General features: G+C 37.0%; 1 protein-coding gene across 1 annotated transcript in view; it reads right to left on the reverse strand.

Annotated features, from left to right (window-relative positions):
• The window catches only part of LOC107713870 (double-stranded RNA-specific editase B2-like), a 199,483-nt gene that overhangs the window by 25,034 nt on the left and 148,391 nt on the right, over positions 1-26,058 (reverse strand). Inside the window, exon 4 of the mRNA XM_016519516.1 lies at positions 10,667-10,781. Within this exon, the coding sequence (XP_016375002.1) occupies positions 10,667-10,781 (115 nt within the window). The remainder of the gene's footprint in view (positions 1-10,666; positions 10,782-26,058) is intronic.

Below are 26,058 nucleotides of genomic sequence, written 5' to 3' on the forward strand. Positions count from 1 at the left end.
CTTAATCCTACCCAATTCTTAAACTTAACAACTACTTTACTAAGTATTAATAAGCAGTAATTAGGAGTAAATTGAGGCAAAAGTCATAGCTAATAGTTAGTTAATAGTGAGAATTGGATTCTAATCTAAAGTGTGACCAGAATAATTTATGTAGTTATCTTTTATTTATTTGAAAGAATGAAAAGAACCGTTTCATGTCTGTCCTTGTATCATTAACTTGGCGAGGTTGATAAAGGATTTAGAAAGTAACTAGTTATAAGTAATTAAATACTTTTTGGAGAGAGTAATTTTTACAGTAATCTAATTACACTGTTGAAGATTAGTTAATTAGTAACTAGTAATTAATTACTTTTTTAGAGTAACTTACCCAACATTGTATGTATGTATATACAGTGGGTACGGAAAGTATTCAGACCCCCTTAAATTTTTCACTCTTTGTTATATTGCAGCCATTTGCTAAAATCATTTAAGTTAATTTTTTTTCCTCATTAATGTACACACAGCACCCCATATTGACAGAAAAACACAGAATTGTTGACATCTTTGCAGATTTATTAAAAAAGAAAAACGGAAATATCACATGGTCCTAAGTATTCACCCCCTTTGCTGTGACACTCATATATTTAACTCAGGCGCTGTCCATTTTCTTTTGCGTGATTTCTGAATGCTTGAGACTATAAAATCAATCAGACAACTGTATTAATAAAATAATAGCCATAGGTAACTGTCTAGAGCTACAGTTGTAATTTGAAAACAATACAATTTAATTAGCTACAATTTATTTATTTATTTACTTTTATATTTTATTAAAGTTCTATTTTGACCCTTATAGTAGGTGCTTTTTTTTTTACATCCATAATATTTGGGGGAGGGGGCACAACAATATAATTTGTACACAACAACTTTTTCCGGCAAGGATGCATTAAATGGTTGAAAACAAGTGAATCAAAGTGAGAGTAAGGACATATATAATGGTTACAAAAGTGTCCTATTTCAAATAAATGCTGTTCTTTTGAACATGTTATTTATGAACATGTTATAAGAAAAAAGTACCACGATTTCCACAAAAAAAAAAAAAAAAAAAAAAGCAGCACAATGTTATTACAATTGTTATATTACAATATAAAAGGGTTATTTTAAACTATAATAATTTTTTTCACAATATTACTGTTTTTAGTATATTTTTGATCAAATAAATGCAGTCTTGCTGAGCATAACAATTTAAAAACATGTATAAAATATATATAGTTTAAGAGCAGCGTTTACTAACAGTTTGTGTACAAGGTGGTTGCGCAGGTCCTGAGTGACGTGCTCGTGCCAGGCTTTCCTCACACCGGTGGCTGACAGAGGGGCCGCTGTGGGCAGGTTACTCATGCTGCCTACCGTGAGGCCATCCGGCATCAGTTTTCAATATTGATGATAATCAGAAATGTTTCTTGAGCAGAAAATCAGCATATTAGAATGATTTCTGAAGGATCATGTGTCACTGAAGACTGGAGTAATGATGCTGAAAATTCAGATTTGCATCACAGAAATAAATTACATTTAAAAAATATTCAAATAGAAAACAGTTGTCTTACATTGTAATAATATTTCAGATTTCTACTGTATTCTCTATTTCTATTTGCCAAGAATTCACAATCTGCATTTGCGTACTTGCATCAAGTGTTCCTGGCTTAAGGATTAGAGAGAAAATGGAACCAAATTTGAACCATTTTTGGTGCAAGAAAAAATATATGTTGGATGTGACCTTTTAAAAAATAAGCAGCATGCACAAGGTTTTTATCAAGACAGATACTACTATGAATTCTGCTGTAGTCTACAATAAAAGCTGTTCTTTGCTGATGTTCTTTACACAAGGACGAGTAACTCCTAACTTGCTGCGGTCGCGCTGGTCATCAATGCACAAAGCTTTTCTGTGACATATTCATCAGCCACAGCAAGACGAAATCCACAACCCCGGCACAAAGCATCTCCACCTGCCACGGCCCGCTGTACCTGTCTCACAGCTGCTCGGACACGATACGGCCCCAGCAGGAGGACACAGGCTTCGCTGGGATCTCTGCACTGAGAACAGCTCAAGCGTGTGAGCGGATGTCTCAGCATGCTTAACCGTAAAGCTCTGTGTGCTGGAAAAAAATATACATCTCCCCATCGCTTCAAAAATGTAGTGTTCGCTGCCTCATGTAGACGTGCAGGCTAGAGGCAACATATCAGCTTTTTTCAGTCGGGGCCCAGATGGAATTGCACGCTGTGGCCCGCCGCCACCAGCGCGGCTGGCTGGCAATAACAATAATAAAAACTAATATTGAGGTGGGGTTAAAGGCATAGCCTTTGAAATCCATTCTTCCACTTTTCACTGCTTGCTGAACCAAGAAAGAGAGAGAGACGAGAGGTCGTGAGAAGAGGAGAAATAGATGAAACGTGAGTCAGAAAAAGAGAGACTGGGTCTAACGGAGCCATAAGTCTAGAACGAAGCGGTCAATAGCTCATTTTTATCATACTTGTTGATATGAGGTTTTCTGGACGTTCTAACTGTGGAGCACTACATGTATTCATATAAACTATTTCATTCATAAATGGATATTCTGTCAAGCATTTTTACAAACTCACGGCATTCCAAGGTCATATGCCTTACTTTCTTTTGGAAAACACAAAAAGAGAACTTTAGCAGAACGTCCATGTTGAGGTCCATGTAAAAAAAAAAAAAAGAAGAAAGAAAGAAAGAAAACATACATATAAAAACACCATATACTGTATATTCCTAATACTTTAAATACGTGGGAGTTTTTAAATCTATTTTTCAAGGTATTTTATTTTTACAATTACAGTATCATAAATTAATAATTCATAAATATGATTGCTTTGGCAGAATTGCACTACCTTGTCTTGTCATAAAAAGGTACAATTATCAGATATTTTAAGAGATTTATTAGCCTTTTTGATATCTCCTGCATTATTATTTATGTATGTTTCCGCATGCAAATTACAACTTAGGTTTACATATATCACAATTCAAACGTCTGCAATCAGATTATTAAAAAAAAAAAAAATTTTATTCAGCAAGGATGCATTTAACTGATCAAAAGTGACAGTAAAGACATCTAAAATATTATAAAAGATTTCCATTTCAAACAAATGCTGTTCTTTTGAACTTATTTTTCATCAAAATATACGATAAAATAAAAAAAGTATCAGTTTCCACAAAAATATGAAGCAGCACAACGGTTTTTAACTGATAATAATCAGAAATGTTTCTTGAGCAGCAAATCAGCATATTAGAATGATTTCTGAAGCATCATGTGACACTGAAGACTGGAGTAATGATGCTGAAAATTCAGCTGTGCATCACAGAAATAAATTACATTATATAATTATGGAATAAATGACAAAATATAAAAATCTGTGATTTATTTGTCATTTTTATTTGTTCCCACTCCCATTCATTTTAAGGAAAAGAGTGCCATTAACAGTCTTCAAAATATCTCCTTGCTGACAGAATTTTCATTTGTGTGAGAACACATTCCTAATAAATTTAGGAATTTTGACAATCATGATAGCATAAGTGCCGTATGTGACATGCAGAAAGGGTAAGTGAATCCAGGAAAAAGGAAAACAACGCAGCTGCCCAGCACCAAACCATCACGGTGAGTTATGCCCTTCTTTTCGCACACTATTATAGGACTCTACCTCTCCATCTATCAAAGACAGACTCAAACGTCCCAAATGTTCCTCTGAAGACAAATGCCAGCTGGTTCTGCCCAGTCTCCAGCTGCCTTACCTGATCTATCCCAGCATGCATTGGTACAGTGCACAGCAGGGACCCAGCATGCCCAGGTTTTGTGTTTAGGCATCTTTATTCAACAATCCCCCAAAGCAAAAACACTTCAGAAAAAAAAAAAGTAAGTTAAAAGGCCCCAACCACCTCACCCTCCCAGCCTGTTCTCTCCATGCTGTTCCATTTAATGATAGTTTAGATCAATCTGGCGATGGCAGAGAGAGAGAAAAGAGAGTGTGTAGTCATTTCTCTTTGTACCGGCATGAAATTGTTGTAAAGGCTCTTCTCTCGGTGTGAGGGGGTGGTGAGGCCTGTGGGCACTGCTGCTTTTAGAAGAGCAATAATCATCAACATCTCTGAGAAAGCACATTGTGCCAGTGAGGTGGGTACAAAGGCAAACACCCTGGATGTGAACATGATTGCTGTTCTCTCTACCCTTCAGCAGACCGCTGTGTAAAGAACAGAAAAGAGAACATCACAGTATCAAAGGCAAGTGTGCGAAAAGACACGCACTATTGAACAACTAGTAGTCTTTAAAACAAATAGTCTTTAAAATTAGTTCACCAAAAAAATTAACATTTGCTGAACATTTACTCACCCCCAGGCCATCCGAAATTGAGTTTGTTTTTTCAGATTTTGAGAATTTAACATTATATCACTTGCTCACCAGTGGATGCTCTGCAGTGAATGGGTGCCGTCAGAATAAGAGTCAAAACAGCTGATAAAAACATCACAATAATCCACAAGTAATCCACACCACTCCAGTCCAGCAGTTAACATCTTGTGAAGCCAAAAGCTGCAAGTGTATAAGAAACAATTTTTATAAAAAAGAAGTTTTTAACTTAAAACCATTGCTTTTGGCTGAAATATGAGTTATCTATCCATAATATTGTTATGGATCCCATCTGAATCAGGAGAGACATATGCATGGATCAAGCAGAGTTTACAAGCAAAAACAGTTCTAGACACATATGTTGGTCTTTTTATGTGAATGGGGATGGATTTTTTTTTTAACTGGGGGAAGCATTATTATGGATTATGGTCTCATATTTCGGCCAACAATTATGGTTTAAAGTTTAAAAATGTCTTAATGGGGAAATGGTTCATTAAAAACAAAACTTTTCATTTCACAAGACATCAATTAACAGATTGGAGTGGTGTGGATTACTTGTGGATTATTGTGATGTTTTTATCAGCTGTTTGGACTCTCATTCTGACGGCACCCATTCACTGCAGAGGATCCATTGGTGAGCAAAAGATGCAATGCTAAATTTCTCCAAATCTGTTCTGATGAAGACACAAACTCGTCTACATCTTGGATGGCCTAAAGGGGGAGTGAAATATTCCTTTAACAAAAATCAGAATTTGTTTAGAAGTAGCCTGAAATATGAAATAGGCTCAGTAGCCTGAAATAATATACAACTTTTTATTTATTTATTTTTAATGTGACTGTTTATTGCACCTTTAAATAACACTGATTTTAAAGTGTGCATATATTGTTTTCTTGAGTATTTTATTTGATGCATCAGTTTTTTTTTAAATCTAGTATGATATAGTGAGAATATCGATCTTATAATCAAGGAGGAAAATCAGCTTTATCCAGAAATGTATATATAATTGCATCAGCAATTTTATCCAGAAAAAATGCAGTAGCTATAAATTATATGGCCAAAAGTAAGACTAAATTCTGATAGCTTGTAAAGTGAGCTCTTTATAGCAAAATAGCAGAATACATAAAATACATATTAATATCAGTTGTCACTCTATAACTCCCAATAATGTTAAATGTTTAGTTTCATGATCAAAGCCGTGTAATGCAATGAAATACAATGACAACAAAACTACTAAAATACATTTGTGAACTTGATCTATGAAAAAAGATCTATAAAATTCTTATAATAGCAATTCTTATAATTCTTATAATAGCAACAAGCAACAAGATTCTTATAATATAAAATACAACAGAGACAATACTACAGCAGACGCTTTAACCTTCACCACTGCTTTGCCGTCAAGAGACACCTCTTCATGGAAAGTGGCGTATACAGTGAGTATTCCACTGTGAACACAGCCACTGTCTGTGCAAGACACTATTAATCAGCACATGGGTCACTCTAGCAGAGGTCTGTCAGGGGAAAGCCCATATGCTGATATGAGCTTAATAAGCATCATTACCCCCGCATTTCCTAAATGAGTTTTGTTTCGCAAAACAAGCAAAGAATGCAGTTCATCAGCTCCTTTATGAGGCCATCAAATCATAAAGAATCATTAGATGGGGTTTTATGCATCTTCTGCTTTGAGAGGTCTAGGAAAGTCCATATTGGATTGGCTAGAAAGGACACAGTGTATTTTGGTAAAAAAAAAAAAAAAGGCGCAGAAAGCGATTATTTCAGAAAATTGATGAATTTGCATTAAACTTATTTTCTTTAGGGGTAAAGCAAATGGCCGAGGTCATCGTCTACCAAGTGATTTACATGCCATTAGGAATAAAGAGGCTCATGAATTGATCCTTTACAAGTTGGTCTTGCATGATAAAATGTTTGAATATTAAATAAGGTCAAAGCGGTGCACATCATCACCATTTACTACTTGTGTTCCAGAGATAATTCCTACCGAAATGGAAACCTTTGCGCAGATATGGCACGCTTATATAAAATGATATGCTTAGAGAATGAGCTTTATCTACAAAAAGACTCTAAATAACTATTATCACTGTCAAATATTGAATCTGATATATATTCTAATTCTAATTTTAGTTAAAGTTTTAGTAAGCTTTAGTCCGTTGTGTTTTTTTTTTTTCCATTTATATATTGTTTTTTATTTTTATGACAGTTTTTATTTTAAATTTTTTTCATTCTGCATTTATTTTATTTTATTTCAGTTATTATTTAAGTAAGGAAATTGCTTTTGAATGCTTTTAGCTGTAGTTAACTTCAAAAAAATTTATTCAATTCAATTAAATAAAAAATAAATAAATGTTTCAACTTAAAAAGTAAGTGTTTAGCTTGCCTTCAAATTTTTATGAAAAATTAAAAAAATGAAAATTCTGTCATTAATTACTCACCCTCATGTCGTTCTAAACCCATAAGACCTCCGTTCATCTTCGGAACACAAATTAAGATATTTTTGATGACGCGGAGAAGAAGAATTGTTGAATAAAATCATTAAAAAAAAAATTTTTTTTGCACACAAAAAGTATTCTCATTGCTTCATAAAATTACGGTTGAACCACTGATGTGACATGGACTATTTTGTTCTTGGTACGTTTCTGGACCTTGAACATGGTAGGACCCTTGCTGTCTGGAGGGTCAGAGAGCTCTCGGATTTCATAAAAAATACCTTAAATTGTGTTCCGAAGATGAACGAAGGTCTTACGGGTTTTGAGTGACATGAGGGTGAGTAATTAATGACAGAATTTTCATTTTTGGGTGAACTAACCCTTTAAGTTTAGTCAACTCAAATATCCAAGTAGACACTTCCTACAATTTAACATTTCATTTTGACTAAACTTAAAATTCAAAGGCAGCATGGACACTTATTTGAAACAACATTTATTAATTCATTCATGCATTCATTCATTCATTCATTTATTTATAAACAGTTCAATACATGAATATCTGTGAAAAGCAACTGTGATTTCTGAATTGGCAAATGCTGAATAGGGAGTAATTGTTGTATACATAACCTCATCTTCAGAATAAAACTTTTCAGAACCTGGTTGAATTTAAAGGGTTAGTTCACCCAAAAATGGAAATTCTGTCATTAATTACTCACCCTCGTGTTGTTCCAAACCCGCAAGACCTTCGTTCATCTTCGGAACACAATTTAAGATATTTTTGATGAAATCTGAGGGCTCTCTGACCCTCCCATAGACAGCAAGGTAACTACCACGTTCAAGGTCCAGAAAAGTACCAAGATGATCGACAAAGTAGTTCGTGTGACATCAGTGGTTCAACTGTAAAGTTACGAAGCTACGAGAATACTTTTTTGCGCAAAGAAAACAAAAATAACGAAAAAATGATACTGTCGTGAACACGAGTCCAAAGTGACGCAGTAGAGACGAAAATGTGGAATAAAGTTGTTATTTTTGTTTCTTTGCTTTTCTGGACCTTGAACGTGGTAGTTACCTTGCTGTCTATGGGAGGGTCAGAGAGCCCTCAGATTTCATCAAAAATATCTTAAATTGTGTTCCGAAGATGAACGAAGGTCTTACGGGTTTGGAACAACACGAGGGTGAGTAATTAATGACAGAATTTCCATTTTTGGGTGAACTAACCCTTTAATATGCATTTTCCACCACGGGAATCTGTCTTTCCACTTCCCAGTGCTCTAAACACAATCATCTGTTCTCCAAATGTAGAAGCAGACACATCTGGTTCCCTTTACCAGCCCTTCAACCGTGCATCTGATGTTCAAAACCCAAATCCCAGCATCCGTACCGTGCCTGGTTGAAATAAGATTATTCACACCATCTGATTCAAGCGGTGTCTGTTTCCTTTACGTTAGCAGATGAAATAATCCAATAAGAGTTCTGCGAGGAGCACTCTCGCTCAGGTTACGACTCCCTCTGCGAAAGTCCCGCAGTTCAAAGTTGGACCCGCATTAATATTTCACCGGTGCCCGTACCAGTCTAAAAGATTCAATAGATGCTCAAAGAGCAGTGAACAGAACCCCCAGTGTTTCTGTCAAGTTTGCGTGTCTGCTCGCCAGCCACAAATTCTTGGGCACCGATGTCTGGATCTTTGAAGATAACAGTCTTAATAAACATGCTCCGCAATTACTGTGAGGCAGACAGAGTGGGAAGGAGAGAAGGAGAGCGAGACAGAGCAGCGAGGACAGGGATTAGGTCAGATATCACTGAAGTCTAAATTGATGAGCTGTGGTCTTCAAAAGAAAAACTTGATACTGATCCTGCAATGACTCCTGAAAGCCTGCAGCTGGGTCTTACACAAACACACTGAAACATCACATCAACCTGTCACTGCTCGGCAACTGAGCTGTTGTAATTCATAATCGTGGGATATACTGTATATTTTAGTAGCAATACGCCAATAAATATGGATAGTGCAAGTATCCCTATTATTTTTGTATTGGATTTTTATTTACTTACACTTGGGGGTTAGTGATTTGAAGCAGCATCTTATCACTGAGATACTTTTAATAGAGATATACTATTAATAGCATTAATACGCTTGGTTTTCATTTGAATTTTAGTTAAAGGTTTAGTAATTATATATATTCGTTTTTATTTATTTAGCCTATTTTATTTATTCTATTTAAACAACCCCCTAACCCTTAATGTTATGCCTATTGATCTATTAACAAAACAAGTAAGGCCATGTCCACACGTACACGGGTAGTTTTTCCTTCTTCCGTTTTAAAAAAAATCTCTGTCCACATGAATACGCAAAAGCATGCTATGAAGCACTGTCAAGAGCATGCCAAACCAACAGGTGGCGATATAATCTCAACCGTAAAGCCATGTTGGCCAATCAGAAGCCTGAAAAAGTTTCCAGTAGGCGGAGATAACAGTGCATGCTTCGACGTCACAAGTCAAAAACTCCGGTTTCACTGTCTACACGACAACACTGCAACCGGAGTTTTTGAAAATCTTCACCCTGGCAGGCGTTTTAAAAAATGTTCGGTTTCAGTGACCTGGTGCTGCGCTTGCGTGTGGACGAACGTTCAAACCGCGTAGAAAAAACTGCGGTTTTGAAAATACCCAAGTTCGTGTGGACAGGGCCTCAATTACAAGGTAATTAATTGCACAAATTTATGCAATTAATCATATTTAATGGCACGAAACATTACAAATTGTAATCAATTGTAAAAATTTTTAACTATATCTCCAAATTTATGTGGGTATTTAAAATTTTTATTTTAAATATTTGTTTAATTGCATCTTTTTTTCTAAGTAGATGCCTCTATTAATAAGATCATTTATAATTATAGCCATTAAACATTACAGAATTACTGAAATTATATTAAATCTATCTATCATATATTACCAATTACAGAACATTAACACATTTTAATTTAAATCAATTTAAAATGATATTCACATAAACCCATTATAGTAAATGTCACATGATCACAGAAATTAGCATTACTTTTCCAAGCCCTTACTAAATATTAGACTTTGGCATGTGACTTTTGTCACCATTTTGTTCTATGGACTGAATAATACCCAAAATCATGTGATCATTGTGATTTTCTTCTGTTAAAAAAAAACCCAACCAAACAAAAAAAAAAAACCACTCAAAACACCACCTACCGATGCCTTTTCAACCACCCTAGCAACCACATGGCAACACACTAGTTAAAGTGAGTTTTGCACAGTCATTTAAACAAATCAAATTTGATTTGTTTAAAAATGACTGTTTATAAACAGGTTTCCCAAACACTTTCCCTTATCTACCATTGGTCAGATTCACAGACCCCAAACCCATGTCATTGGTTGAGCGGTTGCTATGTCAGGATGATTGGTGCTTATAACATTGTTTTGATCGCACCACAGATACAAAGTGTTCACACCTTTCAGGGGAATCAGCCTATGAATGACTAACAGTTCACGCTGAATATCAATCTGGGATAGGGGAAAGTATTTTAGCATCTGGAAATATTGAACCCATCACCTTTAATATTGTTCTAAAGAATAAAAACCAAGACTTCATTGCCTGTAAATCATTTTAGTTTATTCTTCATCTGCTCTTTGACTCCATTCTGATATATGTGCATCTTTGTCTGTTGCTTTTTCACAGGTGATAAAGTACTAAATATTTCATCCAAAGCTCCACACTCAGAGGACACACAGAGACTTAGAGGTGCTTTCTCTACCCTTATTGTCCTTCTTAAATAATTCACAGGCCGATTGAAATGATGCCATACCTCTGGTCATGACGATGCCCGCCAGGCCTTTGTGACGCGCATGCAGCAGCGAGGAGCAGCCGGCCAGCTCTGTGTATTTCTCTCGCACCAGGTGGAACATCGCATCCGCAAACTCCTGCAAGTCACAACAGGTTCTTGGTAAGTTTGTTGCCTTATTAAAAATATATGTTCATATTGACAATATTTAGTTGTTCGTGTACCATATCATCACACTGTAAAGTACTAAAAACAATGTATAGTAACTTCCAATAATAATTTTAAGTAACAAACACTGTAGAATGTTCCATATCAGTACAACAAGTGATTTAAATTCAAATGCGAAGGTATTTGAAAAAAAAAAAAAACGAATAATATTTCCATGAAAAAAAATCCATTCTGAACCAGAATTTAAATTGCACAAGGAATAATTATATTCTATTATATTTTATTAATGCATATAATTAATGCATATATCTGTTAAACATTACATTATAAAATTATGAATGAAAACTATTGTAGAATTTTTCAGAGCAGTGAGTGCATGTATTTCAAAAACAAAATTAATTTAAATTCTGCTTCAGAGTGGATTTTTTTTAAATGGAAATATTAATTATTCATGTGATAAAATGTTGTATAATTAAAACTTAATTATTTACAATATTTGCATGTCACCTTTTTCATTCATTATTTTTGTTTCATAGTCTCAATATATACACGACACTTCATAAATATATAATAAAATATATGAAAACGGTTTATAAAAAAAATGTATGAAATGTCTTAACATCTGAATCTACAACAATTAATGCTCTGTTAAGTAATAAAATAAAATAACCAACAATATTGTAAGTGTTACTCTGTGTGTGGTTGCGGTTACTGATGCATTAAGATAAAAAAATAACTTCATACAGACAAGATATCGCATAATAGAGATTTTACATGCCATAAATCATATATATCATGCATATTTCATTTCAAATACATTAAATTCAGCAAATAGCTTTGCTATTGCATGATCACACAATGACTTTGCCCATGGCGGTTTTTTTTTCCCTCACCAACATGGTGACCCAATTAATTTGTGTCAAAACACCGGGCATCAATAGAGTAACTGGAAGGAGAAGAGACCACGGGCGTGCTCATGGTCAGTCGTTTATCTGAGACACTTTCACTAATGGAACAGCGTGATTAGTTTGGTGGCGTCTCAAATGGACCATCTGTCCATTGCTCTGAGCTCAGGGTTCAGGCCGCCAGGCTGAAAAATAACCTGGACCCTGCGTTTGCATTCACCAGACGGGCTTCGGTCCATCCTGCCCCGTACAGCTGTTCCTGAACCTGTGCGAGTGGATTTTTCATGCCACGTCCACAACTGATGGTATTATGTTGCTGTTTGTGGCAATTAGTGGCTTATGAAGGCAAACACATATCCACACAGTACATACACACACAGTGCCAGATGATAATTATGACTTCTGAGGGGTGGGCCAAGCATCTGGTGAAATAAAATGGAGGGCAAAAACAGATGCACCTCTTTATGAAGGATGTTCACAGTATGTAGCAGCTGATGATCTGATTGGAGAACAGTCATCACACAACAGGCATATCCCTGTCTGTGGACCCTGAATGACATTTAGCAGAAAAGCAAAAAATACCTATGCTATTTCATAGGTATTTACATAATACTTATATAATAATCGCATCCAAAATAAAAGTTTTTGTTTACATAATATATGTGTGTGTGCTGTGTATATTTATTATGTATAAATAAATATATATATCAATACACATACTGTACATACAGTATATATATTGAAAATATTTACATGTATTTACATGTATATATGTATAATCATATAATTTATATTATATATAAATATATTTAATATACAAACATAACATATTTTTCCGAAATATATACATGCATGTGTGTGTATTTATATATAAATAATAAATATACACAGTACACACACATATATTATGTAAACAAAAACTTTTATTTTTGATGCGATTTTATATATGTACGTATATGTATATGTACACACACACACACATTTTAAATAATTGTTTTCTATGTAAAAACACAATGCAAAACATTTATAAACTGTATACTGTATTTGGTCTTTTAATATCATTGTCTTAATGCACCGAGCTGCGTTAAGACTTTTCAAAACAGGTTTCTATGGGAAAGAAACACTTTTATGCATTAGGTGCGTTATATTCTGAGTGAATCTTCCGAAGCATCATGCTTTTTTTTTTTGCTTTAAAGATATTTGTCATAATTGTACTTCCATATTCTGCCCTACAAAGGCAAAGCACAGTAGAGGGAAAAAATGGCTTTTTATTAAAATGTATTTTATATTATTTTTCATACTCTATTTGAAGAATTAAATCTTTTTTTTATGTTCAGATATTTCTATCCAAGTTTAATGTGCAGCAACAACTGTAAGTAAACCTTTCAGCTGTATACAGCAACAAACCTCTTGGGAAATGTCTCATACTGTACAACCTAAACATAAGAACAAAATGATGCTCAATCTAAGGTTTGGTTACAATGCATTGGTCACAGCAAAGCGCTTCTTTAGCTTGAGCTTGCCAAGCTGGCAGACATGCTTTAGCGAGCAGTAACTCACAGCAAAGCGCTTCTTTAGCTTGAGCTTGCCAAGCTGGCAGACATATTTAAATGCCTCTAGTGGTAATTAAACACTAATCCCAATGTCACCTTAATAAAACATCTTTTATTGGTGACATTAAAAGGATTAAAAGGGATGCCAAACATTTCCACACGTCAAAGACAGAGGCGTGAGCTATGGTTGGACTGACGCCAGAGTTCAGTGATGGTGCTCATACCTCACTGTGCTGGAGATCTGCCTTCACGATCCAACATTCACCTCTGATGACTGGAAATACAGCTACATTCTTACATTTTCTTTGGTAGTTGAAATGGCATTGGTGAACAGTTGCTAAGGTGTTGTGTGTGTGGTTTTTAGTGTGTTGTGCTATTGCTAGGGTATTGCTATGTTGTCAGGAGAAGTTATTTTGTAGCATTATTAAATGTTTGCAAGGATGTTCTGGGTGGTTGCTGTGTGTTCTGGTCTCTCTATAAGTCACATGATTTGAGGTATCAATTATGTCTGTAGCAATGGGGCAAGGTTTAATACTAAGGTTTATTGAAGAAAAAGTAATTGTGATGCTTGATGTGTAGCATCACTAATAAACACACGCAGTCAAAAACACAAAGGGGGTAGAGGATATATGCGATGGAAGGAAAGAAGCAAAGAGAAAGAGGTAAATGGAGGGAAAAAAAGCCCCAGCATTGGCCATTTCAGGGAAATTAAGTGGCTTCTGTCTTTTGTTTGCTACATGCCAACAGCACATTATGAGCTTTTAAATTTCAAAGACTTGTCTCAACATGAACCATTAATGGCAATCAAATAATTTGATTCCTTTTGAAGATATGCCACAATAATGAAGTCTTTTGCATACATCTGTATTCACAAATCTGAATGCAGAATAATGTCACACTGATTCGCAAAAGGGAAAACTCTTGCAGGTAATGGACTGAAATTAGTTATCAAAGGCAGGAATAAAATATTTAGAGCATTCAAAAGGGACTCTAATACCTTGAAAGAGGCCATGAAAAGGAAGGAAAAATCAAAAGCAGAAAAATTGTGATTTAGTCTCTGGCACATTGCTAGAGAATTTGTGGAAAAAAAAAATAAAACGAGCTCTGTCAAATCACAGAAATACTGCAATCCAACTCCTTTCAGTTTGAAAGGTGTGGATCATGTGACGAGACAAAAAGAACATCTTGTGATGCGCGGTGGTTCTTTTTGCTGTCTAGGAAAAAAATAAAATAATAAAACACACGACATGACACACGCACTCAAATATGTTCCTGCTATATTTAGCTTCAACCATGGTGTTCTACCTCTTGTAACTAGTAATAATTTCATTTTCACTCAACCTGGGAGGTTGCTGTGCTTTGGTACTTACAATATGATATATAATGTCATAATATATAATCAAAAGGAATTTTTATAAAATCAAGGTCTCTAAGCATTAACTGCCAATAATGATGTCACACCTATCACATATTTTAGCTTTAAACTCACACTTTAGTTCTCCCAGCTGGGAAAAACAAACAAACAAAAAACAGCCAAAACCAGCCTATGCTGGCTGGCTGGTCTTAGCAGGTTTAACCCGGTCAAGCTGCTCTCCCAGCCTGACCAGCTGAGACCAACCTGACTAGCTGACGAAGTGATCAAAACCACTCTAAAACCAGCCTGCAAACTAATTACGACCAGGCTGGAAGACCAGCTAAAACCAGCCAACCAGCTTAAACTGGTTTCAGTTGGTTTTTCAGCAGGGTAAAGCAGCTGTTGAAACAAAACCTATGGCTTCAAATCGGTTGGTCTTCATCAAAAATAACTATATTAGTGTTCACAAGAGCAGATGATAACGTTTTGTGTATTTAAAGCTCACGCTGCAGTTTTGTCGCCTTTCACTTTAAAATCTAAAGCTCTTTAAAGAAGGATTCTGATTGGCTGTCAATGTTTCTATCACTGATCAGCTGGAAGACAAAAATGTTCTTAAAGTGATTTCAGTGATTTTGTTCCATTTTGCCATTATAGGCATGGTTGTGGATGGACACTTTATCGACTTTATCTTTATCGTTATAGTTATCGATTTTGGTGTGAACAGGCCTTAAGGCTTAAATAGAGGTTTAGTTATAATTATCAAAGTTATACAACAAATAAGGCATCAACTGCACAACATTTTAACAGTTTTCATTACAACTCTCTTTCCAGAACTCGTATTCCCAAGGTAATGTAGAATGTCAGTAGCACTGCTGTCGTCATCTCTCCTCAGAAGTCAATATTGTGCCAGGAACACAAATGTCAACAGGGAAATTTTCTCGACTGATCCCTGACCCAGAAGTCTATCCCTCGGGGGCTTCTTGCTGACAAAAGGGTCCTGGCAATGCATGACTTCCTCTGCAGGGAAAAGTGTATGGACTATGCAGAAAATTCAGCTGCCTGCTCTTCAGACTCAGGTGAGTAGACAGGAAGAGTGTTGGGATTTAGCTCTACAGTATGAGAACCAGAAGAGCGCACCCTGTTTAGCGACCAACTTTACCCGCAAAGATGATCTTTGTTTTGTTTTTTACGAAGGTAAAAGCCCAAAATGTCAATGGTGATTTAAAATGCACAAAAGTGCATAGATTCAATGTGGACCAATACAACTACAATGCATAACTCGTACATTGATATGTAGTGATAAATAGACAATAACAACAAAATCATGAAGGAAAAATGAAGCAATTTGACATCATTATGAAATTAGCATTTATATCACTATGCTTTTATTGCACAGGCCATGTCAATAAATCTCAACATCCTTCAAACTCTGGATAACACTCCTGCAATTAACTGCTTCCATTGTATGACGCAAGCATCATATATTTCCTAGCAGTGTGGCTGTGACGACTCTGCGTTTTACAATCTCCAGCTTGAGAGAATCCAATCATACGACGGCGCGTGTGAGGGCCATCTCTCCAGAAACCTCCCCCCAACGGCTTATCAGGGCCCAACAGAGCAGCCGTGCCTGCAAAGAAATGGGGCCATGTCTTCTATTTCTTTATAGAGGTATTTAACAATTCATTCACCAAGTTTTAATAGTGTCTTTCCATGGCTATATCATCCTCCGCCCTGCTGCCCAGGGTGGGCTCTTTGAAAATCAATATCCGTTGGAAGCCTGTCTCAGGAGCTTTGGAAAATCTCAAAGTGGCAGGTACCCACAGTGCCACACATTTCACTCCTGTTTGTTCTCCGTTACCCATGCTATTAAACTCTCGGTTTCTATCTCTGGCCTTGGCTTTACAAGTAGCCCACACTTTCATTTCTGTTTGCATTGTTTTACAGTTTGTTTTCCCTTCTTTCTGCGCAAACAAAAAGGGGAACCGAGGAAACTGCTGACGAAACCCCCTCCCATGTAAAATGAACTGTGTGCAGCTTTGTGATGTCGCCTCAAACCGTGTCCAACCTTTTAGCATGCAGAAGGTCCAGATTGCCCTGCAGCCTGCAAGACAGATTTTCAGCTGGCCACACTTTCTGCTCTATCAGCGGGGAGCTGTCAGTCAGATCAGCCTGGCCGGGCCACCGGTGTCGTTACAAACAATGCTTTCTCATCTGTCTGTTGTAAGACTCCCAACGCCCAAAACGAAATAGCAGGACCACAGAGTTTTGATTTGGGTCCTTCAACGCTTTGGAGGAGTGTTGGGTCACCTAACCCGAGGGATGGACAATGCACCTGACACCCATAGCCTACGGGAATCATGACAAATTTGTGGCCTGGAACAAATGACCTCGACCATCAGGAAAGAGGTTATGGAGGAATGAGTCGACCTGGTAAAGCAATGGCCTGATATTTTTTTAGCATCTAAAATTAAATGTAAAATGAAAGCTAACTACTGTGAGACGGGATGTCTATTAGACTGGAACAAAGAGGTCTACACATCAACATCAAAGCAGACGTCTCTGATCACTATGCTACAAGTCACTGTTTTTTGTTTCAGCATCTTGCGTCATGAGCACTGCATTTTTAAGTTGCTGTATCAAATTAAATGTGGTTCAACTTAAACATTTCAATATCCTTGTCTTCCATTCCTTTACATTGTACTTTGTTTAACTTTTTTTGAACGAAAGAACACATCCCCTTCTGCATGTCTTCAGACATCACGGGTTGTTCAGTCATATTTCATTATGAAAGTCCACTTTACACATTTTACTAACTGTAAGTAACTTTGAAACTACATGCCAACTAACTCATTCATTTGCAACTTCTGTACTTGTCTACTCTTGATAAGAGTACTAGTAGACTGATAGGTTAGGGTTAATATAATAAGCTGACATGCAAATTACTAGCATATTGCCTGTTTATTAGTGCTTACAAAGCACATAATAAAGCCTTATTCTGCATGACCATATACTAGATCCCCTAAGCCTATCCCATATAACTATCTTACTTACTATCAATAAGCAGCAAATTAGGAGTATATTGAGAGAAAATCTCAATTGTTACCAAAGTTACTTATAATCAATAGAATTGCTGGGGGACCATCAAAATATTAGATATTAAGCAGACAGTCTACTAATAGACTGGTAGTTGACATATAGCTGCAAAGTTACTCATAGTTAGTAGAATGTCTAAAGTGGAACATCAATAGAAATTAAACTGTTACTGTTTGTTTGGTGGCCGTTTCGTTAAAAGAAACTACCCAACCTGACTGGATGTGAAGTTTGGGTTGGACCAAATATTCAGGAGTAAAAATTCAGTTCGGATTCAGTTACCAAATAAACACACTGACAACCAAACAAGCTGAAAAAAGTTATTTTCCAGGCCATAACGCAGATGTGCACTAACAAACCTGCAGTGAGGATCAGAATCATACTACAAATGGACTCATCATGCACTTCTGCAGACGTATAAAACAGATGTTGTTCGGGAGGGAGTGTACACGCATGTGTACAGTACGTGTGTGTGTGTGTGTGTGTGTGTGTGTGTGCTTTCATGTGCACAGTTAGGTTGCAGGGTTTGACGCCCAATAACTGTCCTGCTTCAGTGAGGCCATCTGATTGTACAGACCTGGCAAACAGATACGAAAGCAGCTTTTAGGATCAGTTCAATCTGTGCCACAGACTATCATGGCACCATGGTGGTTTTGCCCTGCATGGGCTTAATTCTCTCTCCATGTGCACTCAACCTGGTATTATCTGTGCGCCAAGAGGTGCCACGGTACAATTCACTGATCCTTTGCCTGTACTCCTGACTTACTTTTAAAATCTACGTGACCACACTTTCTCAAACTTCGGGCCGTACACAACAGTGTGCATGGCCTGGTTTCCAAAGTGGAAAACGTAGTTAAAAAAAACTGAAGCCCCAATAGGAGGGAGCTTGTTTTAAAGGCTCAGCGTCAATCCCACCTGATTAACTCTTGTGTCAAGATAGAAAAGCACAGATAAGAGGGAAAATGGTTTAATAATGCCAGAGAGGGTGTAAAACACACATCAGGGCCTTTATACATAATGCATCAAATAAAGAGGACAGGGAATTGGCTCCTTCAAAGGCAAAACATGACCTGCCCCTCAGAATGAATTCGTGAGCGTGAGGAGGTGAGCGGGAGGGAGTTAGTGGAGGCGATTGAGACACAGAGGAGGTACGGGAAGATGAAGAGGAAAGATTGACGGAGAAAGGGAATGAGTGTGATGTTCTCTTAACGAGCGCCTCTTGGGCCGACCCTCGTCTGACCGCAAGGGCTGTTCACGCATCGCTCATTAATCCACTCCTGATTGTGAAGAGCCCTGCTAACGGAAAGGCCATGGAAAACACTGTCATCATTACTCGTAAAACTGTGCAAATGCTACTGGCTAATGCAGCTAACTCTACAAACAAATGACACAAAACAAGACTGTTATGACCAGAGAGAGATATATGATATCTGGAGAATGCTATATGTTAGCATTACTATTCATCACAATGATGGCTGCTTAGCTCACACAGAACCCCCTGGAAGTACAATATGAAATCTGCCATCTTTCCTCAAATCTCAGCCAGTCGCCCTAACTGAAACTGCCATGTGACGAAGTGCTTTTGAGTCACAAGAATATTAATACACAGTAACAAATAATTCACCAGCAATGATCGTGAACTATGACAACAAAGACAACAGAATGGGAGAAATATAAATCCATTTAACTGTTATAAGTAATACCCTACAAAAATGCACAATAATATAATAGAATACTTGCAATTATATTGCTTGAAAAAATACACACCAAGGCCCGTATTCACAAAGCATTTTATCTTACCACTAAGAGTTCTCCTAAATAGCAGTAAAGGTTTTTAGCTAAGAGTTTTCTCTTAAAACCAATTCACAAAGCTACTGAGACAAACTTTTACTAAGGAATAGAGAGAAGTCTTAAGCTAAGAGTAAGGGTGGGGTTGACCTCGTTGCTATGGATGATGTCAGCATGCTTACTAACTATGCACACAGTGATTGGCTGATAGTCTCTGTCAGAGATTTATTGGATCTCTGGAAATATTTTAGAGTAAAGATAAAGGTTTAAAAATAAAAATGTTGCCACATTCAAATAAAGATTTTAAAATGCAGGCGAAAGCCCTATTCACATGGGATTAGTATTACCTGGTGAGCTCCAGTCATTTGTAATAATTGCAGAGGTTGTCTGTGATCTTAATCCCATGCGAATCGGCCATGTCTGTAACTTGTAAAGTAAAAATCCCCCGAAAATTACCTACCATATTTCCGAACACCGAGGTCCTGTGATAATATTAGTCCCGTGCGAATCGGCATCTCTGTGATTTGGCCAGCATTTGGCGGGTCGTATATCATTTTTCGAGGTTTTTGTTTCCTGTGCACCTTTTTATACATTTTTCGTGTAGAATGGAGCTGTGTTGGAGTGTTTGATAGTATTTTGGGTGCTGTCATATCGCTATACTACACCATACAACTATACAATTTGCAGAAAGAGAAAGCTGAAAAGGTTTTGAGGTTAATGTGTTACAAATAAATCAAGCATAAAGCTTGAGATATTATTTTAACCTGGTGAAATGTAAATGACACCGGGCACGAAACTATATTAGTTTCGTTTTTTAAAATCCATCTAACCGGACCATAGAACAGGACTCTCAAAGCCTTGACATCGTATCCGGGAGATAAGTCCCGTAAATTAAAGTAAAAAGTCCAGTAAATTTGAGTAAAATCACAGGGATAAAATGGCTTATCCCGTGCGAATGCACCACACGAAATTCAGATCCACACGAAATAATTTCAAAATCACACAAGGTCCCCAGATAATACTAATCCCGTGCGTATAGGGTTTAAATGTCACTAATTAAACAAGTATGTGTTCAGCTAATTGTCAGCCTCTTACATGTATGGTTCTCATAATTAGTGAATATGCATATAAACAGCCTTTTAATAAACAGAGTAGAATAATAATGGCTGATAGTAAGACAAGCGAACGTAAAAGAAAACCAAACTGGACGCGAGAACAGCTGTGACTTCTTGCCGAGCTGGTTAATGAAAACAAGGACATAATCAAAGGAAAATTTGGAGTTGGGATAACCTTCAAAACCGAAGGTGATACCTTTATAAAAGCTCATTATCGTCAAACATTTCTAAAATGTTTACATTCAGATGCAGATTGCCGGCAACAGCCATTTTAGGAATAGTTTGTGGTTTGGTCTTAGTGACTTAGGAGTCCTCTTCACTACTCCTAACGTTTCACAGATTTAGGAGCCAGTTTTAGAGCGAAAACGCTTTGTGAAATACTCTTAGAGCAAAAATGTAAGAGTCCTAAATTTAGGACTGACACGGCCATTATTTTTAAGATTTACTCCTAAATCGGCGAGTTAAGAGCTACTTTTAGCCTTAAGATGTTTTGTGAATACGGGCCCAGGTTTTGAATGGCCATCAATGGACAAAGGTTATTTTAAGAAACAGATTGTGTAGCTACAGCATCTGGACCAGCAGGTGCTAAGTGAACATGCTAAACCTTTACTTGGTTATGACAAGCAATCAAGTAAAAGATATCTGCTTTAATTTATATTTCATTTTTTAAAACTTTGTCCTAAGTAGATGATGTTAGTGGTAAGTAGATGATATTTGTGGTAATTTGATTTAATAGACCTCACAAATTGATTAGTTAATTGTTGGCAGTCGGCAGTCTAAAAATCTTACATTAGATACTTTAAAAATTAACATACACATATATGTTATATATATATATATAACATACATGTATATTAATTTTGTGTATGTGTGTGTATATATATATATATATATATATACAGTGGCATGAAAAATTTATTGCCCCCTTAATTGTGTGATAATGTGATTAATTGCCCTGATTAACCACATTATTTTAGAAAGCTGAGTTAAATTTCACTAGCCACACGCAGGTTGGAAGGTGTGTGTCCCGTTACATCTGGCGTAAAACCAACACAGCATTTCATAAAATCAACATCATATCAACAGTCAAACGTGGTAGTGATGGTCTGGGGCTGCTTTGCAGCTTCAGTACCTGGACGACTTGCCATAATTAATGGAAGCATGAATTCTGCGCTCTATCAGAAAATCCTGAAGGAGAATATCCGGCTGTCAGTTTGTGACCTCAAGCTCAAGCACACTTGGGTTATGCAGCAGGACAATGATCCCAAACACACCAGCAAGTCCACCTCTGAATGGATGGCTGAATTAAAACAATTCTGCAAAGAAGAGTGGGCCAAAATTCCTCCACAGCGATGTGAAAGACTCATTGCCAGTTATCGCAAAAGCTTGATTGCAGTTGTTGCTGCCAAGGGAGGCACCAGTTATTAGATTTAGGGGGCAATTACTTTTTAATGTAGTGCCAGGCATGTTTGGACAGCTTTTTTCCCTTAATAAATTAAATCATTATTTCAAAACTGCATTTTGTATTTACTCTTTGTGTAATATTAAAATTTGTTTGATGATCTGAATCTTTTAAGTGTGACAAATATGCAAAAAAAAAAAAAAAGGCAGGGGGCAAAAAACTTTTCACGGCACTCTATATATAATAGAGTTCAGGTCAAAAGTTTACATCCCCCTTTCAGAATGTGCAAAATGTTAATTATTTTACCAAAATAAGAGGGATCATACAAAATGCATGTTATTGTTTATTTAGTACTGACCTGAATAAGATATTTCACATAAAATACTTCACGTGTTTTCATATAGTCCACAAGAGAAAATAATAGAATTTATAAAAATGACCCCCTTCAAAAGTTTACACCCGCTTGAACGCGTATCTGCGTTTGTCGACCCCAAAGGGTTAATACTGTGTTGTTACCTGAATGATCCACAGCTGTGCTTTTTTTGTTTAGTGATAGTTGTTCATGAGTCCCTTGTTTGTCCTGAACAGTTAGGCACTCTATATATAATAGAGTTCAGGTCAAAAGTTTACATCCCCCTTTCAGAATGTGCAAAATGTTAATTATTTTACCAAAATAAGAGGGATCATACAAAATGCATGTTATTGTTTATTTAGTACTGACCTGAATAAGATATTTCACATAAAATACTTCACGTGTTTTCATATAGTCCACAAGAGAAAATAATAGAATTTATAAAAATGACCCCCTTCAAAAGTTTACACCCGCTTGAACGCGTATCTGCGTTTGTCGACCCCAAAGGGTTAATACTGTGTTGTTACCTGAATGATCCACAGCTGTTTTTTTTTTTTTTTTTTTTTTTTATCAGGAAAGAAAAATTACTTGATGCTTTGAAGCACTGCATGAGTTGTGTCTGTTTAGGATGAGGCGTAAAACAGAAAAGCATCCAAACAAATCAACCTACCAAAGAGAAAACATGCACTACTTCAAATATCGCCTCGACAAGCACCTTTCATGTGCTACCGGAGATGAGACGCATTCAAACGCCCTGTGAAGTAACATTTTGCTGTCATCTTTGAGGGAGAACGTTCTGACCATCAACCAGAAACATCACAAAACCATCACTTCTGCTTCTCTTGAAGATACCAGCCAGAGCACTGTGCACCATCCCAGACATCACTTCAAACCCAGTTTGCTTCCTTTGAACAGACTCTCCACATCTGTTGCCAAACCTGGTTACCAGCAAACCCTGCCTGAAACTCTGAGTTTTAGGGAGTAAAAAAAAGTGATGTTTGAAAAAGGATGGGACAATTTCAGCAATTACAGTTGTTGAGAAAGAAAAACACAGTCATGTCATTGTCCAACCCTTGGGTACAGCAAGAGCACCAAACCTTTTCATGCAGTGCCCTTTCTGTCATGGTCGAATAATCTGGACACTCCTGAGCGCTGATCCTAGCCCTGCAAAAAAACCCTCCGGCAGGCCATATATCACTCGGTATTGATATAGTTCCACTACACTGCCACACCTGACATTTGATTCATAGCTTCAGGTGTTCTTTTTCAATTCTAAACAGTCAACAAGGAATCAAGGGAAAATGTCAAATGAGCGTTGCGCCGTGTTGGAGATTGGTAAAGCCAGTATGCCTCAAGTAAGTTATTTGGTTGGAATGTATTGATGTGTGAAGCAGCTTTCTGTCTTTGTGAGCGCCTTTCTGGATCATAGTTACAGTCAGAAAGAGCTTCAGATACTTTTTAGAAAGATAATTTAATGCTGATATGCGTTCACTTTCAAGTTATTTGTTGTATATTTTACACAATGAAGGTTAACAGGGTTGACGTAAAATTGTTCCCCACTGAGAATCATAAAAAAGCTGAAGTGATAAAATTAGGAGACTTTGATTTTCTCAAAGAGTTAACTTCCTGACAAAATGATGATAAACAAATGGCATAGCTGTTTTCATTAAAATGAGCATATTTCGCAAAGGTGCATCCTTATGATGTATCCTTATGAATTGCGAATTTAACTTAAGCACAAAATTGTAATAATGCCTAAAACGTGCAAATAAAACACCATATCCATCCAGCGAGATGAAGAGAACAACATTTGGTAACACTTTAGTAATAGGGTCCAGTTATCTTATTAGCATGCATAATACTAGCATATTGGCTCTTTACTAGTACTTATAAAGCACATTTTCTGCATGACCATATTCTACATCTCTAATCCTACTTAATACCTAAACTTAACAACTACCTTACTAACTATTAATAATCAGCAAATTAGGAGTTTATCAAGGCAAAAGTTGTAGTTAATAGTTAGTTAATAGTGAGAACTGGACCTTAAAATAAAGTGAGACCCAACATTTTAGCTTCCTGGTAAACTGGTGCCAAATATCACTAAGAAAAAGGTAATTTGCTGAAATAGGAGAAGCCACTGTAGGTCTTTTTGCATGTATGATATACTTATGCTTCAGAGCATGCAGACAAAATGCAATAAACAAAGTCGTTATTTTACTTTCGGAGGCGGATGCCTGCTGTTTGGGAACGCAGTCGTGTAAGACAGTTCTGGTAGGTAATTAAACTGAACCACTTTGACGACAGATTTTGGATCAGGCATTTGACAATGACCAAAATAACATTTCAGATGCTGTGCAATGAAATCGGTCTACTGGTTAGTCCAGATATGCTGCCCCATCGCGCAAAGTCATGTGACTTTTTTGATGTGCATTGTGGAATTATTCGGTAAATGTGTTTCCATTGTAGTTTATGCTCATGATTTCTTACCGTATAAAAAAAGTATTCACCTCAATTTAGCACATACATTTTTATGCACATTTATGCGCATCTTGGCATTTCCATCTAGTGTTTTTTAATGCGATATCCAAAAATGAACATAAAAATAAGTGGATGGAAACATAGCTACATAGCTAGCTGAAGCGGGAGGCAGAAATGACAACGTACCCAGAGAACTGTATGCTTCCTTCATCCAATCACACTCAGTAGTCAAGACAGCCAGAATTTGTTGTATTAACACAACACAACATTCTCAGAAACCCCAGCCCATGAACTGATGCGTTCCGCATCGCGTCCGACATTTATTAAGCCTGCATATCAATCCGTGGCCTCTCACGACACAGATTTCTTCATTAGCCCCTGGTTTGACCAGGCTGCCTTACACTCGGCACGGCGACATGCTAAGTCAATTACAGTATCTCTACTTCTCACCGTTTCTCTTCACGTGGATCACCAGGGACGTGTCATTGTTATGAGACGTAACCTTCACATCCTAATACGCGCTTGTACAACATCTGCTTTGATCTACAGTCCTGTTCTGCAGTCCCAACGGCTCCACCTATGATTGGAGGGTGTTAGCTGATGTGTAAAGTTAACTGCCGTGGTCAGACCTCACTAACCCACCCTCCAGCTCTCTCTGGGAAAGAGTTCTGCTACTAAAGGATGTTTTACAATTCTGGTTAATGGCTGTGTGTGTGTGGTGATAGAGGGAGAACAGGGAATTCTTTTGCAGACAGTATGTCGGCCTCCGAACTGTGCACTGACACTTATGACTGTCATTAGAGGCACTGTGTAAAAACCGAAAAGTCCTAATTTGACATGGCAGTCACTGAGGCACGCACAGGGAGAGAGTCCATGTCCACTCACACTGAAATATCTTAATGGTCTTGTGAGCGAGTTCATAAGTGCACCAGCAGAGGGAGCTGAAAGGAGCGCTTGGAGAATCTGGTCTCCTTCAACTAAATGCGCGCTGTCATTATTCATTTATCTTTCTGCATGGGGTACATACACTAGTGTGATCTCCATTAGCAGAGGTGAGGTTTGAGAATGTCAAGGATGGAATATAAAAGCACAGATGACTTTGGTACATTGGTCTAAAAGCAGTATCGCGTTTTGGGCAAGTTCACCAGTGAATTTCATGGGTCGTTCCAAACCTGTGACTTTCTTTCTTCTGTGGAACACAAAATGAA

Source organism: Sinocyclocheilus rhinocerous, unplaced genomic scaffold (assembly GCF_001515625.1).
Source record: "Sinocyclocheilus rhinocerous isolate Xijiao unplaced genomic scaffold, SAMN03320098_v1.1 scaffold642, whole genome shotgun sequence".
Classification (NCBI taxonomy): domain Eukaryota; kingdom Metazoa; phylum Chordata; class Actinopteri; order Cypriniformes; family Cyprinidae; genus Sinocyclocheilus; species Sinocyclocheilus rhinocerous.